This window comes from Pleurodeles waltl, chromosome 3_1 (genome assembly GCF_031143425.1).
Source record: "Pleurodeles waltl isolate 20211129_DDA chromosome 3_1, aPleWal1.hap1.20221129, whole genome shotgun sequence".
In the NCBI taxonomy this organism is placed as follows: domain Eukaryota; kingdom Metazoa; phylum Chordata; class Amphibia; order Caudata; family Salamandridae; genus Pleurodeles; species Pleurodeles waltl.
Window position 1 is genome coordinate 283278280 of NC_090440.1, and position 20262 is coordinate 283298541.

The following is a 20262-nucleotide window of genomic DNA, read 5'->3' on the forward strand; positions in this document are numbered from 1 at the left end:
CTCATATGACCCTTTGTGGGAAATGACCTCTGAGGAGAACCACTTTGTACTATGCGCAGGTTCAATTAGTGCTTCCTCACAAAGCCTAAATCTAAATCTTCTGTCCCAGTTTCTTCCCAATTTTCAGGAATATTTCTGATTTCATACACCACCAGCCTATCATTACCTTTCAATTTAGCTGTTGAATACAGCGATACACACATCCCGGCTCCATCCTGAATAACTGAGGAAGCATCCTCAAATTCAGTGTTTCACATATGCAACTATTTTGACCTTCCCCAAAGATATCATTCTGTTTCTCTTAAATAGCATATGCATTGCTAATTGAGTATATCACTATACACAAATAACTATGAATCTCACCTTCACATGTATTGGAACCTCTTCACTATCAATGATCAATAACCCCATTGGAGGCTGTAGGTTTTCTACAACATGATTTGTGACCATGTATACAATTTCTCATTTCCTCTTATGTACACACTCCCACTACAATCTCACCCACAACTTAACACTATGGTAGTACTCGCCTACTATCCTTTTCACCACTCCTGCAACACTCCTCATAATGTCCTTTCTGTTACCATACTTTACATTTCACTCATTACCCTGCACAATGTATATTCTTCATAAAGTGAAGTAGTCTTGCATAATGAAATACAATTTTGGGTTATTTACTAATTTTCACTTTTCCTTTCTCTATTCTGCACTTCTTCTTGCTGTCTCTGTTGTCACTTGTACGGGTGCTAGATTTGTTGCTCTTCGACACACCTCGTGCTATGTTCAATTATTTTAGCGATTTGCAATACATTATCCAGATTCCAATCACCTTTAACTAGATTTCTTTCCTGACATTCCCACTCTTGCAACACAGCATAACGTAATCCCTTATGTGCTCAACACATTTATCAAGGAATGCATATGTTGTGGCTACACTACAAAGTACACTCACAAACCCCACTACTAATTCTCCTTCTCTGGTATACCACTGTCTAATTGTCTCAAATATACTTTACACTCGTTCAAGACCTCATCCTCTTCCTCAGCTTCTTAATTCTGGAAAGACCTCCAGAAACACAAATGTTGAGTACATAGTTAATGTTCTAACTGACATCACATACCAACTTTCCCTAGTAGCACTGCAATACTTCCACCACATACCATCAGTACCTATCATTCCATCATACAGGAATTTAACAAACATTACCTAAGACACCATACAAACCTGATTTTCACTTGGTTAAATCGTAGAGCATCTCTTCATCAGGCAGCCCAGCAGACCTCAAATTGATATTAATGACCTGTGGTAAGCTAAAGTACACACGGGCAATGCAGTCTTGCAATTCAGTGCAGTGCTAACAGACAAGCTAATGTTTACCTCTTGTGTGCAAAAATTACCAAGCAATAATTCCATATCCATATTCCACAAATGCTTTGGCATTGGTCATTGCCCAAACATAATGAACCCTAAGTATTACAGGAGGAGACTACCTGCCAAATGACGACATGCAATCTGTCAATGTAATATGTCAGAGTAAGAATTTGTGAGTATATATGCAAAAGCGTTGTTCACACCCAAAGCTGTCCAGACGGATGCAGGGTTCTTGATGGGACATTAATGACCTACAGTGACTTTTATCATGGGTGAGACGAACATCTGGGCTTGTGACAAAGGGTTCTGCCTTTCAGTTTTCAAGATTCAGGTGACCTTAAGGAGGTTATGAGTGTCACAGGGTAGATGACTGGAAGGAGATGCCTATGTTTCTGAGAAATGTCATGAGAAGAAGCATTAAAAAAATTAAGAATGTGAGAGCAAGTGACCTAGGCAATGCATATAAAATGGAGGGGAATTGAAGAGTCGGAGCTGAATCTAGTGTGAATAGCTGGTGAGGAGGAAAGTGATGTGAGGCCGTGTTGAATGCAGGCAAGAGGCCTATCAGAATTGTCACTTCAAGGGAGCTTCTATTGCCTATTTGTGAGGAGATAATCATAGCTAAAGTTAATTCACTAGAACTCCAGATTGCCATAGTTTAATCAGAGGGAGGTCTTGCTATGTCAATAGAAACATTGCACCAAACATTTTTGGGTGGCATAAGGATGCATGTAATCTACCAGGATTGGCAGAAACAAACTTAAAAGAGGAGGTCTACTCTGGCTAGAGGATTGAGAAATGAGAGCAAGAAATGTATTGGCTGGCAGGATACACATATTATTCCAGTATTTGCAAAGGCTGAAAGATTACTGCACAGGGAGAACTTTAATTTCTTGGTGAAAAGTTTCTCTTGGGCTGAAAGAAAGGGGGGACGGGATTGGACGATTGTGGTATAAATTGAAAGTCCAATTAACTTTTCAGATATGGAGAAGCTCTCTGCTGGGGGGGAAAAGATGGTTGATTGACCCCTATCAGATCACATCACGAATCAGTTCTCAGGTATTTAGAGAGATAACAATTGAACAGAGGAAGAACTTGTGAATAAAGAAGGGAACCTATGGCTGGAGGAAGCTGATGGAAGCAGTGGTAGGCAGGTATTAGAGTAATGAACCATTCGAGGGTTGGTGGCATTGCACTGGAGCTGTTCTGGATGACAAATATGCCTGCTGGCGTCCTTTAACGTGTGTGTGTATACGTGGTTGATTTTCTAGTCAGGACAGATTAGATGGAGATGGGTTTAGCTGGTGTCCTGTGTGAGCCGTTCTTGAGTAGTCAATGTTTTTGTAGTAAAGGGGTCAAAAATATTGAGGTTTGATGGAGTGGGTAAAGAGGGTGGTACAAAGAGCATGAACTGCATCCTGCAGTACCTTAAGTGAGAGGGAAGTAGGGTTCTAGGTGGAACGGTGTGAAGAGGTTCAGCTTGATGAAGGTTTGTGGAGGAAGCAGATTTGGAGCTACATATGTCACTATGGATGAAGCACCTCTCCGGTGGGAGCGAGAGTGGGCGGATTAGGTTTTGAGGTTGCATTCTATCAGATGATGAAAGACAACTAGTCTGCCTTGACCTGTCACTGGCAACAACAAATATGATATCTGTTCAAGGCAGCAGGTTTAGTTTTATAAATTCCTGGGAACTTATCACATTCATTGTGTACATGAGTAGTTTATTCAAGCAAGCTTTGCTTGTGGTTATCAACCGCCAGGGTCTTTTTGGAGGCATGTTTGTACATTCGACACTTGGCACACCAACATAACGTTAGCACCTGTATGTGGCTGCATGGAAGCTTGTGCTTCCCTACAAATATTACCCTAAATGAGTGCATTGTGAAACAAAGTACTGTTACCAAGATCTTCCTCTGAGGTGTGGACAGTATTTAGGATGTTGCTGTCCTCTTTTCCTGTATTTATTTAACAGCAGCAAACCCATTCCAAATATATAGACCAAATTTGATGAGTAGTTTTTGTGAAATGTGTGGGTACAAACAGACAGAACATTGTTTGTGCTTGCTAGTTATTCTTAAAGGATTCTAGAATTTAAAATTAAGATAGGGTATTTGGGATGTTAGAATTGAAAGTAGAAACCAATAAAGCTACGAAGAGTGCACATGTTACAAAATGTGCAAGCATGCTATATGCACCACAAACTCAACAAGTGTCTATTTTTACCTGTGCATCCTCCAGCTGACTTTGTAATGATCGGGTAGTTTGTGCCACTTCCTTTTCTTGGTCACCAGCATGTTCTAAGGCATTTTCGAGCTGCAATCTTTCTCTCTGCCATAAAATGTAGATACATTTTGAAATATACTGGTATATTTTTCACAGCAGACACAAACAAAAGAAGTTGATGCTTTTTATTACAAAATTAAAAATAGAAGTTTATCTTTTCTCGAAATGAGTTTAGTAAAAACGTTATATACAGTATTTGAAGAGACAATGAACCCAGCCTGCGAAGAAACAAAAATGAGTACAATCACATGATTTATAGATATTAGTTGGTCTTTCTCACACTCAAGTGTCTTAAAATATCTCTGGCGTTAAACATTCGTGCAAGCTGGTATTTCAATATTCTCTATTGGTGACACAAATTAATAATTTGAATCTCAGCTCTAGGAGTATGAATGAATACAATACAGTCTTGGCAGGAATTTCTAAATGTTCTATGAAATATGTTGAAGGCACAAAACCCAACAGTACAAAAACAAAATTAATTTTATAAATAGTTATTTGAAGCAACTACGGTTGAAATACCAGACAATACTTTAAACTGAAAAAAATATTTTTACAGAAGAGTATATAACACGATCATTTTAAGTAAATGAACTCGATCATTTTAAGTAAATGGCCACGAACAGAAGGAGGACTGTCTTGCAAATCTAAGGGATCTTCAAAATACCAGAACATTGTTTAAGGGACACTTTTGGAAATTATTTAACATATCACGTCTCAAAAAGTAAATAATCTTTCTTTTTATTTTATGTATCACTGTTGTACAGCATTAATGTGGCCAAGACTGCTTCTAAGGCCTTGTTGCTTGTTAGGTGTTAGGGTACGTTAGGGGTCGGTCCACGGATGAGGAAGGAGCATGGAACCTGGAGTTTACAGTTACAAACCGTAGGTGGAGCAGAACAGGTGTATTGTAGGAATTTTTTGTTAAGACTGGTTTCCTGAAGAGGAGTAAAGGGAATGTCTTCCAAAGAGCGTAGCCTCATTTGTGTAGTAATCTTTCCAAAACCCCCATGTAAAGCAGTTGTCTTGCTGAGATGCCATCATTAAGGCCCTCATTATGAGTCTGTCGGTCCTTGGACAGCCAAACTTAAAACCACCATATTACGACTTTGGCGGTTTGGCTGAAGCCAAACCGCTGAAATGCTTCCCGTACCACCAGGCCTGAGGTGAGTACCTCCACCCCGGCGGCAGCCATAATACCGCCATCGGTATTACGACCCAGCAGACAGCCAGCATTTTCTGTTGGCTGTTATACACACCCACACATGACCACACACCTACACTCATGCACCCCCACTCACCTATGCATTCGCTTACATACACCCCCACATGTTCGCACCCAAACATGCACTCAGATACACCCATTCACTCGCACATGCACTCAAACACATACACTTGCACACACACTCAGACACCCTTTTCCCCCTTCGAATTCACACAAACATACATGCACTCACACACAAAACACCCCTTTGGCATACACAACGCTCACAAACGTCCCCCCCCCCCAATTCATACACACACACACGCAGGCACCACATACATCCATACAAACACCCCTCCCGCTCTCACACTGACATATGCTCTAACAACGTCATACACACCCCCACTTACACATAGGTAACCCCCTCCGCATTCATGCATACCTCCTCTACACATGCAAACATTCACCCCATTCACACACTTCTATAAAAACACCCCCTATCTGCACACTTCCATACAAACACCCCCACCAGACAGTACGCATACACACAGACACCCCCACTCACTTGCAGAATTACACACACTCAGACAGCCTCATTTGCACACATCCATGCACTCAGATACCCCCACCCCTCTGCATACAAACACACACACATTCATACCCTGACAAACCCTCCTCCACTCCGCTTCCATTTGGACACACATACATACAAACTCATACTTACGCACTCCCATAGCACTACACGTACACATACACGCACACACCACACCCCACTTCCCTTTTGGACAGTCCATCTACCTGTATTGGCGAGGCGGTCATCCGGGAGGGGATGGGTCTCAGCATTTCCACCACCAGCAGCGCACTACTGTTCAGGAAACCGCTGGGCTGTATTACATATCGTAACACAGCGGGCGGTGTCATGTTGGCGTGGCAGTGGAAACGCCTCTCTTCTGCCGTCAGCCAGGCTGACGGTGTCAGATTTCCACCCGTAAACAGGCAGGAATCCGACATAACTCGTAATGTGGCGGTCTTCGGACCGCCAACACTGGTAAAAGTGTGGAAAGACATTTTGTTGTACATCCAAACATCACGTTGTGTGCGATGATCTAGCTTTTAATGGAAGTCACAGCAAAGTTATGAAGGCAGGGATAATGTGATCAATTCTGAGCTGAGCTTTGTGGTTTTTTAATTCTGGCTGCTGTATGGCCAGATTACTACAGGTGTTTAGGTCTGGGGACTGATGCTGACGCCTCTATATCTTTCTCCAGTTTCCCCATGGAACAAGATCAGGCACCGGGGGGCTTCAGGGAAAAATTGAAAAAGAAGATGAGGGAGTTAGGGCTGTTTGAAAAAAAAATTCCAGGGCAGTTTTTTGTTCCCAGTCCAGTTCAGATAAAATTAATGGCCTCTAGCTTGACTGCTTGGTTACAGGCAAATTGTCAGAAGTTGGGTTGTTCCAGGCAAGGCCATGACTCAGTGTGGCTCAATGAACAAATTACTTATCTTTGGTAATGCTCTTTCAAGGAGAGACTATCTAGCTGTAGATTCACCACTGCAGGAAGTTAGCTCTGTATATACTATCTCAAAGTAAGGGATAGTGTGCACAGAGTCCAAGGGTTCCCCTTAGAGGTAAGATAGTGGCAAAATTAGATAATTCTAATGCTCTATTTTGTGGTAGCGTGGTTGAGCAGTAGACTTATCAGCGGGTAGTGTTAAGCATTTGTTGTACACACTCAGGCAATAAGTGAGGAACACACACTCAAAGACTTTACTCCAGGACAATAGTTTTTTTTTTATATTGAAATATATATTTTCTTAATTTATTTTTAGAACCACAAGTTCAAGATTTGAAGTAAATACATAAAATGCAAGGTACTCCACACAGGTAAGTTAGTAACTTTTAATTAGAGCAATAGCATATACAGTTTTTTGTTAAAATGGCAATACGCTATTTTAAAAGTAGACAGTGCAAAAATCAACAGTTCCTAGGGGAGGTAAGTATTTGTTACATTGAGAGGTAAGTAAGACACTTACAAGTCTCAGTTCCTGGGTGTAGACAGCCCACCGTTGGGGGGTTCAAGGCAACCCCAAAGTTACTACACCAGCAACTCAGGGCCAGTCAGGTGCAGAGGTCAAAGAGGTGCCCAAAACACATAGGCGCCTATGGAGAACAGGAGTGCTCTGGTTCCAGTCTGCCAGCAGGTAAGTACCCACGTCCTCGGGGGGGCAGACCAGGGAGGTTTTGTAGAGCACTGGATGGGGGGGACACAAATAGGCACACAAAACACACCCTCAGCGGCACAGGGGTGGCCGGGTGCAGTTTGCAAAACAGGCGTCTGGTTTTGTATTGGTTTCAATGGAGTGAACCGGGTTCACTCTAGCGGTGCAGGTAGGGCACAGGGGGGCTTCCCGGGCCAGCCACCACGTGGGCTAGGCAGAGGGTCGACTGGGGGTCACTCCTGCACTGAAGTTCAGTTCCTTCTGGTCCTGGGGGCTGCAGGTGCAGTGCTTGGTCCAGGCGTCGGGTACCGTTACAGGCAGTCGCGGTCAGGGGGAGCCTCTGAATTCTGTCTGCAGGCGTCGCTGTGGAGGTCCAGGGGGGGGTGTCTTGGGCTACTCATAGGGTCGCAGTAGAGTCCTCCCTGTGGTGTTAGTTCTCTGGATCTCGAGCCTGGGGCATCGGGTGCAGAGTGTCAATTCTCACGCTTCCGGCTGGAAGAGTGAGGTCTTTAAAGTTGTAGAAAAGTTGCAAGTTTGTTGCAGGTTGTTGAGCAGAGCCGCTGCTCACAGGAGTTTCTTGGTCCTGGGGGTCAGGTAAGTCCTCTGAGGCTTCAGAGGTCACTGGTCCCTGTTGGATGTGTCGCTGGTTGCAGGTTTTCAAGTCAGGAGACAGGCCGGTAGGGCTGGGGCCAAAGCAGTTGTCGTCTTCTGTCGTCTCTGCAGGCTTGTAGATCAGCAGTCCTTCTTTGGTTCAGGTTGCAGGAATCTGATTTCCTGGGTTCTAGGGTGCCCCTAAATACTACATTTAGGGGTGTGTTTAGGTCTGGGAGGGCAGTAGCCAATAGCTATTGTCCTGAAGGGTGGCTACACCCTCTTTGTGCCTCCTCCCTGAGGGGAGGGGGGGCACATCCCTAATCCTATTGGGGGAATCCTCCAAAACTAAGATGGAGGATTTCTAAAGGCAGGGGTCACCTCAGCTCAGGGCACCTTAGGGGCTGTCCTGACTGGCGGGTGACTCCTCCTTGTTTTCCTAATTATCTCCTCCAGCCTTGCCACCAAAAGTGGGGGCAGTGGCCGGAGAGGTGGGCATCTCCACTAGCTGGGATGCCCTGTGGCGCTGTAACAAACGGGATGAGCCTTTGAGGCTCACTGCCAGGTGTTACAGTTCCTGCAGGGGGGAGGTGAGAAGCACCTCCAACCACTACAGGCTTTGTTCCTGGCCACAGAGTGACAAAGGCACTCTCCCCATGTGGCCAGCAACTTGTCTGGTTGTGGCAGGCTGGCAGAAACTGGTCAGCCTAACACTAGAAGTCGGATTGGTATTCAGGGGGCATCTCTAAGATGCCCTCTGGTGCATGTTACAATAAATTCCACACTGGCATCAGTGTGCATTTATTGTGCAGAGAAGTTCGATACTAAACTTCCTTGATTTCAGTGTAGCCATTATGGAACTGTGGAGTTCGTGTTTGACAAACTTCCAGACCATATACTCTTATGGCTACCCTGCACTTACAATGTCTAAGGTTTTGCTTAGACACTGTAGGGGCATAGTGCTCATGCACATATGCCCTCACCCGTGGTATGGTGCACCCTGCCTTAGGGGTGTAAGGCCTGCTAGAGGGGTGGCTTACCTATGCCACAGGCAGTGTGAGGTTGGCATGGCACTCTGAGGGGAGTGCCATATCGACTTAGTCATTTTATCCCCACCAGCACAAACAAGCTGTGAGGCAGTGTGCATGTGCTGAGTGAGGGATCCCCAGGGTGGCATAAGACATGCTGCAGCCCTTAGAGACTTTCCCTGGCATCAGGGTCTTGGTAACAGGGGTACCAGTTACAAGGGACTTATCTGAGTGCCAGGGCTGTGCCAATTGTGGAAGCAAAGGTACAGTTTAGGGAAAGAACACTGGTGCTGGGGCCTGGTTAGCAGGGTCCCAGCACACTTTCAATCATAACTTAGCAGCAGCAAAGACAAAAAGTCAGGGGGTAACCATGCCAAGGAGGCATTTCCTTACAATCACCTTTTGGATATTCCCCAGGTATTACACTGGATCTGAAAACTTCTCAGAAGTACCTTGGCACACAGTCAGGTGGCGCTGTATGGCTTGGCACCGAGAGCTTCCTGCACTGGAAAGGTCGTGGGTGGCCCATATAGAGCCACCCCAGCGTTCTGATGTCAGTTGTGTTCAATGCTGTATGCAACCCTAGACACAGAGCCCCAAGAGCGCATTGGTCATGATCAGTGTGCAGATTCCTAGATTTGGGGTATTATTAAAAGATAGAGTCCAATCACAGAACAATGCTTCTCTTTAGATATGCCTGATGATTTTGACCGCAGTGAAGATTTAATTCTCGAGTGGCTACAACAGCTCTGGGAGGAAGACCAGAGACAACCTTTAGAGGCAGACTGCAACTTGGAGCGGGTCCAGTGAGGAGTCTTTTTGTGCTTGGCGGCATGGAACTATGACTTGCTGTTCCTGATGGCCTTAGGGTTCATCAATGCGCAGTCCCTGCAGGCACTGGAGTCGTGGCCTGACCCCAAACACAACTTGGTTGGAATCTGTCACAAACATTTGTTTGTAACAGTTCCTAAAAGGCTTGAAACCTGTCATTTTAGGTGTTGACATCCTTTGCACAATGAAATAATGTAGATAAGAAAAACACTGAAAGACACGAAGGGAGCTTCGGATCCACATCTGGTGATGCGAAAGAAAGTAAATGATAGCGTGAAGAGGTGGTGCCTATATGGGCTTACACGTTGTTTCCAGCAAGGAAGAGCACCAGTGCAGAGCAGCACAGTGCCATCTGAGCACACCACTGTATTACTGAAAGTTTCCAGATCCAGTCTGATGCCTGGAGAATATTCAAGTTGAGGAATCTGTAGGTTGAAGTCTATCAGAAATGAATATACTCTGAATATGGCCAACAGGATTCCCGCCACATTTTGCTTGATGTCCTGCATCACTAAATCCACCCCCAATGTACTCTAAATGTGTAGAGCAACATATGATGGAATATGGAGAATAGGTATTACAAATAGCCACAGGAGATGAGGTCTTGTAGCTAACCATAGTGTTATGATAAACTCCATGTGTTGCAGGTACATACCACTGCTTTATTAGCCAAGTATAGATGAAAGGTATCTTCATGAATTACTTCACTACACACATACAAAAACACACATATACACACCACTTCACCAGGAGCAACAGGTGGTACAGGTTAAGCCCAAGAACAAAAGAGGTGAAGTACCTTGGAGAACCATGGGAGGCAAACAAACAGGATGACCTGAAAGTGGTTAAAGAAGGGGGCACAAGATCTGACCGAGACAATGTACTTCTGAAAATCATCAGAGTCCAGATGAAAGGCCCAATTTGCAAAACAGAGCATAGAAGGCATTCTGACTCCTGGTGAGAACAAATAGGAAAGCTTTTTTAATTCTCAGGCTAAATTTATGACCAAGATCATGATATGTAACAAACTGAAAGGGGGGGATAAATTCAGAAGTACCATTAATCATTTGTTTAAAAGAGTTTTGCATTGTACATATCCTATCAGACGAGGTGGAAACAAATATCAAGTGAATGAAAAATGCCCGGACATAGCGTGAGGGAAACAAAGGTAAAACAGGAGACTGTATAGGATTCTATGCAACAAGACTATCAGAAAATTGTATCCACTGTTGAGTTCCTAATCAGCAGCTCCACAACTGACTATTCTAGTGAACTTGTACCTCAGCAGCAGTATGATCTTTATGGTTCACAACTCCGACTACAAATACCAAGTACTGAGTTCAAGTAAGAATGCCAGTTGAGACTGATGGCCACTACCTTCCCCGCTGCCTTAAAGGAAGCTGTTGGAAGTCTCTGAGATATCGCTGATCTGCCTGTGGGACCCTGGAAGTGATGGGATGGGACACAAGACCATTTTTTTTTCTTCTCGAGCCGGAACATGGCCCTAAGCAAGATCACGGTCCCACTATGTTTGCGGTGACCACATTGCTGAAGCCTCTGGCAGCAGTGGTGCAGCTTCCTGGGGGCTACGCCCAATACTCTCAGACACTTCACGGGGTCCTGCTTGTTTGGACCCTTCTCGCATCTCTGATCCGCGATCTGCAAAGGGGGATACAATTGCTTGGAGGGGGTGCTTGGCCATGGCACTCCGACCAAGATGGTGGTCACACAGTGATTGCGGTGGCTGCGCAGCGAAGCCCGTGACACCATGACTCTGTTGGTGAGGCAGCCCCACTCCTTTGGCATTCTAAGGAGGCTCACAGATTTTGGAGCCCCCCCTGCATCTTCATCTTACGGTCTATGATGGGGAGGACAAAGGGGGCTCAGCAGTGGTTCGACCAGGTGCCTGCCAATCTTTGCAGCCCAGCCCTGCTCTCTATGACCGCTCTCTGGACTGCCCCTGGCTGCAACAGTGAGTTTTGTGGGCCAAGTGCCCCCTTTGCTTGCTATGCTGGGGGGCCTGTGGACTGAATTGCCCACCATTACACTGCCCTATGAGTGTGAGAACTTCACTGCCCTGTTGCTGACCCCTCTCCTTGTCCCATCGCTGCCACCCTCCAGTAAGCCCTCGCAGTGTAATATTCAGAACTGGTACCTCTCTTTTCTTACCTAACTGAGCGGGGCCAGCGAACTGGTAGACCGCCAATTTCATTGTTTCAGATTACCAAGTGCCCCGTAAGCTTGACTGCTGGCCCTCTTCATCGGACTTCAGAAGTGGGCTGTATTTGGGGCATTGAGACGCTACGCTTGTACCTGTAGGTGGGCACATAGCTGACTGCTGTGACTCTTATGGAGAACTTTTCCCATATCTCACCTCTTGGCTGTAGGCCCCATTCCCAGATTGGGGTGGGGTCTGGTGCAACCATTTCGAGAACATTCATCTAATGTAACATTTTCTACTGTTGTACTATTTGGGGCACTGGTCACTTACTCTGTGTCTCTATATCTGCTACTCTTTGGGTGCCTTCACTCATTCCTGGGGTCGACATGGGGCGCACACAGTGCACAAAGTACAATGTGGCTGTTGGCACCCACCCCAACTAGGGATCAAACAGGGCGCAGACGACAGAGACAAATCGTACATGGACAAGTTTGATAAACTTCTGGCTGCCACCTACACTTCAAGTGAGCGATTGGAGGGCAAAATTGATTGTCTTTCAGGTTGAGCTGGGTCTTATCTGCGAGGACTAATGGAAGGTCTCGAAGAAGGTCACTGCCCTGGAGACCTCAGTTCAAACTCTAACCCTGGCGAATCAGTTGGCAGGTCATCCCATCTTGGCCCTTGACCAGTGCTTAGTTTGTAAAAAAAAAAAAAAAAAAAACCTCCTCTTAAACACGCGGCTGCTGCAATTAAATGTGTGAACACGGAATACCGAGGCGCCGTAATCCTGAAGCCATCTTGGGCCTCTTCAATCAATATAAAGCCCCTCTCTGCCCCTTCAGCTCAGTCCTGCAGCTTTCTACTTTCTTCCTTTGTGACGCTTTTTCGTTTTTCCCTTCCTCCGTCTTCACCATATGTGTCGCACCAAATGCTTGAGGGAGAAGAGTAAGCCCCGGCCCTCAAAAATAAGTGCTGGTTCTCAGCACCGGAAGCAACAAGCACAAATTAAGCACTGCCCTTGAGGCACAAACTGAGCGTCTGGCCAACCGCCTGGATGATGGGGAGGGACAGGCTAGGTGTAACAACATCACCTTTGTGGGCTGCCCAAGCATGGGAGGGGGACTCACTGTTGGCTTTTCTCAAGCCCTGGTTCTGGGAAGTTGCGGCTCCTGAGGGTCTCTCTAACTTCAGGTTCAGACGCAGAGGGCATCCTTTATGGCAGGAAAGAAGAAGCTTCATGACTTGGAGCTCTTGTATTCCTTGATCTTCTCTGCTCACCTGCCAGTCCAGTCTGAGGATAATGTCCACTTTTTTATTGACTCGTCTGCGGCATGGGACTGGATTGAACTCTATAATAAGGGCACAGTGCGTCCGGAGACTTTTAGGCCTACCCACTCCTCATGCCACAAGCACTCCCAGAGATGAGGGATGGCACGCCCTTTTAAGACACAGGTAGCTCTGAAACAGTAGAGGGAGTTTGAGATAGCTGTCACCTTGGGATCTGGCGGGGGGACTCTCTGCAAACTAAAGTGGTAAACCGCATACCACTATAATCAGAAATTCACCTTTTTCTCCAAATACTCTGTGGCAAATTTTAAGGTGTACAATCCTAGTGAGTACTCCGTCCCACTGCACTTCAGAAAAACTTCCATTAGTAAGCTGGTGCATACACATCCATCAGTCCCAGGATGCAACTACCAACAAAGTCAATAATATAACTATCATCCATTTCAATTACCATTTTCCATTTATTTGTATTTACTTTAGTTCCTTTCTTCAATCTTTTACAAACTTGGTGCTTCCAATATTTAAACACTTCCAAAGTGCCCATACAGGCGTCGTCAACAGCGTGTCAAAAGACACATTACATACAATCACTTGATGTTGAAAACCCAATGCATTTCAGACCTTTTAGTCCTTTCTACAGGGATAAATGTGAGGTAGAAAATTAGGTAAAAAAAGAGGGATTTCAGAACCAGCAGAAACACAGTCTCACGTTAATAAACAATCAAACTATAATTTAAATTAGCAAGTCTAACCTAATATGTAATGAATTAAACAAGCAACAAATGTCTCCCTGAAGAAATTAAACCACATGTGTGATTAATGCAGACCTGTTCAAGTGCAAAACAAGCTCAACACAAAAAACTTGTTAAGTAGTGATCACTCGTATTTGCAGTTTACCCTGTATAACAAATCAAACTGAAAATAAATGTCACCAACCCTCTGAAAAGCCTCACGAACAAAAACTTTCAGCTATGCTGTGCTCATACAATAACACCAACAACGTGGACACCGACCTTTGAAACAGAAATAACAACCGGCATTAACCTTAACCCTCCGTGAATGAAAACGAAGTGTAATCCAAATGCTTTATAGCGTAGTGGTTACGCTCATCACGTGATCAACAACCTACATGATAGACTGATGTAAACAAAAGACCCAATCCTGGGGAAATACATTTTAAAAATCTATTGAACTGTGCATTAATGTCTTGGCTCTGTAGTGTCTGAGATAACCGGCACTTAAAACGGAACAGAATAAATACACTGACGCCATACTGGGTTTTATATTGAGGAACAGTGAGCTGCGTTCGGTGTGCTCCGCACTTGCGACCTTGTACCCCTTGCATCACCTTACACCGCCCCCTCGCTCACTTTATTATATATCCTCAGTCACATGACCTGAGACAAAGTTCACTGATGCTCTGAAACAGAGGGGGAGCTGTCGGTGAAGAACCCATCTCCACCCCTCCCTACCTTCCTCTATTGGTAGTGCCCCGTGACCAGTTCCGTCACTGGCGCGACACTACATTCCTCCCAAAAATCAAAAACACAGAACTGCACAAATTACAGATATCTTGAACAGCTAGTTATTAGTCACATGGTCACGCAACCTCACTGAGGGAGCAGGATTACTGCGCAGATAGTACCTGGTGCTTTCAGCTCTTCCCCTGCTGTCACTGAGTATCTCGTTGTCAGTGGGTGTACAGTCTGGCAAAGCGTTGGGCAGGTTGTCATCCACTGCCTCACGACAAGGAATGTCATTATCATCATCATCCTCGTACGTGGATGACTGACCACCCACTTGCTCCGAGGCTACATCCACTGAACGAGATGCATTAGGGGAGCAATACCTTTTAAACAGCGACACATTCCGAGTCACCGAATCCGTGCCACGTCGAGTTACTATTGAAGATCCATGCCGCTTCACGAATAGCCATGGGGCAGGGTCAAAAGGCATGCGGAATTTACTTCCTGGGAATAGCTCTTTGAGCAGTACTAGATCACCCACTGTGATGTCTGAGGGTTGCGCTGTTCTGCGAATGCTGGCATATCGGTTGTTGGCCAAATGCCGTTCATGCACTCTGTCTGGATCCACGGAATTAGTAACCCAGGACTGGTGGTGTGGTATTGAGTCAACAATGGCTCTTCTAAAAACCACATGCCCCTGTGCTCTGTTGGTTGTGGAGTGAGGGGTCTGACGGTAGTTCCTTAGGAAAGAGCATATTGCATACTCAATCGGCTGCCCCCCAGCATGTGCAATACGTATTATCTTGTTCAAGGTTGTCATAAAGCGTTCGACTTCAACATTAGCTTGTGGCCATGGGGGGTGATTTGCTTATGCCGGACGCCAGCACTCTCTAAATACCCAGCTAACTTTCGGCTCTGAAAGGGTGGACCATTGTCTGTTTTGATTTCTGCGATGAGTCCATGGGTGGCCATGATTTTCTCGATGCGGGGAATGACTACCTCGGCTGAGATAGAGGGGAGGACTTCGACCTCAGGATACTTTGAGAAGTCATCAATCATAACCATAGTATGCCGACCATCCGGTAGGCTCTTAAATTCTAGACTGGCTGACTTACATGGTGATGTAGGACCCGGCTCCGTTTCTACTGGAGTTGGTCGGCTAGGATCTCCTGATGCTTGACACCATTCACATGTCTTTATCGCACTTTCCACCAACTCATCCATGAGTGGAAATCATACTTTGGACCTTAGCCGTTTTTTTGTCTTAACAATTCCTTGATGTCCATTATGGGCGGGCTGTACTACCCTGGATGTGAGAGATGTGGGGATTACCAGCCGGCACCCTCTAAGGAGACACCCTTCCGCGTCTACCGTCAGCTCATCTCTTATGTGATATAGGCTTCCTAGTATGCGCTGAGCAGACACTGTCATGGTCGACAGTTGTCTCTTGACTTGGAACCATCGATTGTCCGTTGTGGCTTGCAGAGCCTTCTGGAGGCATTCAACTTCTGCCGACGCCCTGACTACTTCTTCCACTGAAAGAGGTTGTTGTCTGGACCTGTCTGCAATGAGTTTGACGTATTCTTCAGTTTCTTATGCATCGCATACTTCATGGTGTGAGGTTGCTCGGGGTGACAGGAGAGGTAATCAGCAGGGTAGTCTGACCCTGGACGATACTCCAGTTGGCATCCATAGTCCTGCAACTGGAGCATCCATTTCTCGATTCTTGGAGGGGGCTTGGAGGCAGTGCCATTGAACAGGGGTATTAGGGGTTTGTGATCAGAAGTTACCAAGAAAGGGCGGCCATAAACGTAGATGTGGAAGTGCTTGCATCCCCAGTGGACTGCAATTGCTTCTTTTTCAATTTGGGAATATCTCTGTTCTGTCTCCGTGAGGGATCTGCTGGCGAAAGCTACCGGGGCCCAGTCACTGTCATCTTGCTTTTGGAATAGCACAGCACCCAAACCTTTTGGGCCGGCATCAACAGCGACTTTGGGGTCTCGTTTTGGGTCAAAGTACCGTAGAATGGTGTAGCTAGACAGGGCGTCTTTAACGGTCTCAAATGCCTGTTGCTGACTTGGGGCCCAGGTCCATGGTTCCGATGACCTGGCCAGCATTCTGAGGGGTTGAGTGAGTGACGCTAGATCTTTAATAAAACGACCACAATAATTCACCATCCCTAGGAAACCTCATACTTCCGTTGCACAGGAAGGGGGGGGGGGGGGGGAGTTCATATGGTCAGGTGTTAACCCTGTTGCTGAAAACATGTACCCAAAGAACTGTATTTGACTCTTCAGGAATTCGCACTTTTGGCGGTGAATGGTTAAACCTGATTCTTGTATCCTCTGTAGGACACTCTTGAGTGGTGTTCGGCTAAGGTTGGTGCATGAATTAGTATGTCGTCACTGACATTGATGATGCCTGGCAAACCTATTAGTAGCTGTTGAATGGTATTTTGGAATACTTCAGCTGCGCTGGATATTCAAAAACTTAAACGCTTATAGCGCCTCAGGCCCATGTGTGTGGAGAAGGTTGTGATGTAGCGTGATTCCTTGGACAGCACGAGCTGGTGGTATCCTGATCAAGGGTCTAGCTTCGAGAACCAACACGAGCCACTCAGTTCTCCAATTATGTCATCTATCGTAGGTGTTAAGTGTCTCTCTCGTCGTATGGCTATGTTGGGAAGGCGCATGTCGACGCAGATGCAAACTTCGCAGGGTTGTTTTGGTTTACGGACTACCACAATGGGTGATACCCACGGCATTGGTCCAGTCACCTTCTCGATGATGTCAGCCCTTTCAAGCTGGTCCAACTCTTCCCCAACTTGTGGTCTGAGGTGGAAGGCTATGTGTCGATAACGTGGTGTGACAGGTTGGACTGTGTTGTCGATGTGTAATTTTATTTCTTTGTTCTTCAAACACCCAATTCCTTCAAATACTCTGTGGTATTGTGTGAGGAGCTCTTCCACTTACTCTTGATGTATACCATAAGTGAAAATGACCACCTCTAACTCCTCTGCTGTTTTACAACCCAACAACATCCCATGTCCTTCTTCGGCCACATATACTTTGGTACTGACAGTTTTAGACTCATATGTGACAGTCATGTGAAACACTCCTTTGAGGGCTAATGGCGTGTTTTGTCCATATGCGTATATACCCTGACTTTTGCTTTGCTTAGAGTTGGGAGAGGGCTCATTTTAACGTACTCGTTGGCTGCGAGGATGTTTATTGACGCTCCTGTGTCCACAACTGCTACGATGTTGTGATTACCCACTTTGACCTGACATTTGGGTAATTTCTTTGACGACTGCGTGGTGTTCCCTGTTGTGAACAGGGAGTGAATGGCGTTTTCCTCTGGCTCGTCATCATCCATGTCGCTTCCGTGTTCGGACTTGCTTGTCGTCGCGTTGATGGATGCCTTCTATGTTCGGGTTCTACTTGACCTGAATACTTTGACAAAGTGATTCAGTTTCCCACAACCAGCACATGTCTTTCCTTACACAAGACATTCGGTTAGCTTGTGTGTCGGACCGCCACAGTGGCTGCATGTTCTTGTTGGTGGTTTATAGGCTCGATGCTTGGGTGTCATAGCCATGGCGTTGACAGCCTCTTCTTTGACTGGTCTTTGTAGTGCCGCCTCCATATGTGACGCTCAAGCTTTTGATAGTTCTTTCGTGCGTCCCATCATGAGGATGTCGGCCAAGGACCTCCCGGACTCCTCAAGAATCCGTTCTCTCAGTTTTGTCGATGCACACCCGTGAATTATCTGCCCCCGTATCTCTTCTGCTTCATCTGCAAACCTACAGGTGCTGGCTAGATCACGCAGTCTCATGTGGAAAGAGTCAATAGACTCTTCCATGTGTTGTCGGGCTTGTCTGAATACGAACCGCTCGCAATCAGTATTGGCCATAGGCTCAACATGTCTATTGAGGGCCGCTATTAGAGTGATGTGAGTCTTGGGTGCATCTTCAACCAAGTTTTTTGAGATTTTGTAGATTTCTTTCCCTCCGAAATAAATGAGCCGGGCCCGTTTCTGAGCATCTTCCACTTTTGTCGCCTCAAAAAATAGCAGGATTCTCTTCACCCATTCCTTCCACTTTAGAGCCTGTGACGATGGGGCACCCTCCACGATGAAAGGTTCAACAGACTGAATGACTGACATGGTGGAGGAAAGCTTGCAGAGGAGTGACTGCGCAGCACTTGGACGGTAGGCTGGGACCACAAAAGGAGGAGCAGTCAGAGCAGCGTGGGGCGCAGCTGCACTAATGCAGGATGGCTACCAAGGCAGGCACTGGAGGATATGAGCATGGTGGCACAAACACCATGTGCTTGGGTGAGTCTAGCTGTGGAGGAACAAGTTGTATGATCTTTGCTACTGGATCTGCCAGCCCACCTAGCAAATGGCTGTGCCAGAACGTCGAGGAGCCTGGGGGTGTGGCCAGGCCTAAAACAGTGAGGTAATACTCACTCAGGGGCCACTTGGAGGAGACGAACGTCGGCAGGCTCACAGACGGTGAGGAGGGTAGAAAACACTCCCTACATGATCTGAGCTACGGAGGCAGCAGGCGGGCTGGGTGATCCAACAATGGGCTTTGTGCTGCAGCCCACGTGGCACGAGCACCGCAATGAGAGCGGCAACCACGGGGCGCAAGATGCAGCATGCGCGACACCCTCGTCGCAAAAACGTAGTGTCGGAGATAACCGGCACTCAAAACGGAACAGAATAAATACACGGACGCCGTACTTGGTTTTATATTGAGCAACAGTGAGCAGCGTTCGGTGTGCTCCGCACTTGCGACCTGGTACCCCTTGCGTAGTCACCTTACGCCGCCCCCTCGCTCACTTTATTATATATCCTCGGTCACATGACCGGAGTCAAAGTTCACTGATGCTCTGAAACAGAGGGGGAGCTGTTGATGAAGAACCCATCACCGCCCCTCCCTACGTTCCTCTAATGGTAGTGCCCCGTGACCAGTTCCGTCACTGGCACGACACTACAGGCTCCAGTCCTTTAAAACTGAATTCCAACACAAAATAAATGACGAACAAATCATACGTTTGTGCGCCCATGTTGTTCGCGTAGTAACCCACATATGTCACTTGCTTAAAACTTAAATTGCATAACATGACAAATGCTATTTTTTGAGTGTCACAGTTTTGATATATGTAACCTGCATGTGACATTTCATTTCTTTTTAATACTTGAGTTCATGTATACATTCATGATTTGCATTTTAATTGTTTGTGATTAATGCTTCATAACAATAGCATTTGTCGTGTTTTACAATTTGGGTTTAAAGCAAGTGCCAAGGTGGGTGGTCAAATTCCGCCATTCACTGAGGGAGGCTGTTGTATCTCTGCCTAAGAAAGATAAGGGCCCCCTTACACTTGACTTCTACTGCTCCCTTTCCAATCTCAATGCAGAAGATAAGATTTTGAGTAAAAATCTGTTGAATCGGTTACTACCTCACAGGTGCACTCCCATCCAGATTAAACGGGCTTCTTCCTACACGCAGCACTATGCCTAATATCCAACAACTGTTTCTGGCCTTGGACCATCAGGAATTTCTCCTGCCTGATCTCGGTGGATATTAGCAAGGCGTCTGATTCGCTCAGCCAGGAGTTTCTCTACACTAAAATGCTAAGCATGGGACTGGGCCTACCCTTTGTCAGCTGAACAAAACTTCGCTACACTGACCCAATAGCTAGGATTCTTACTGGAACTTGACCTTGGAGGCCTTCCTCGTGGAGACGATACTCAGCAGTCTATCACCTCTTCTATTTGCGTTAGCCATGGAGCCTTTTGCCTAAATG

At 46.1% G+C, this 20262-nt stretch overlaps 1 protein-coding gene across 1 annotated transcript in view; it reads right to left on the reverse strand.

Annotated features, from left to right (window-relative positions):
• Positions 1 to 20262, reverse strand: part of CGNL1 (cingulin like 1) — a 485508-nt gene that overhangs the window by 126957 nt on the left and 338289 nt on the right. The window contains exon 10 of the mRNA XM_069222401.1: positions 3599 to 3703. Coding sequence (XP_069078502.1) covers positions 3599 to 3703 — 105 coding nt within the window. The remainder of the gene's footprint in view (positions 1 to 3598; positions 3704 to 20262) is intronic.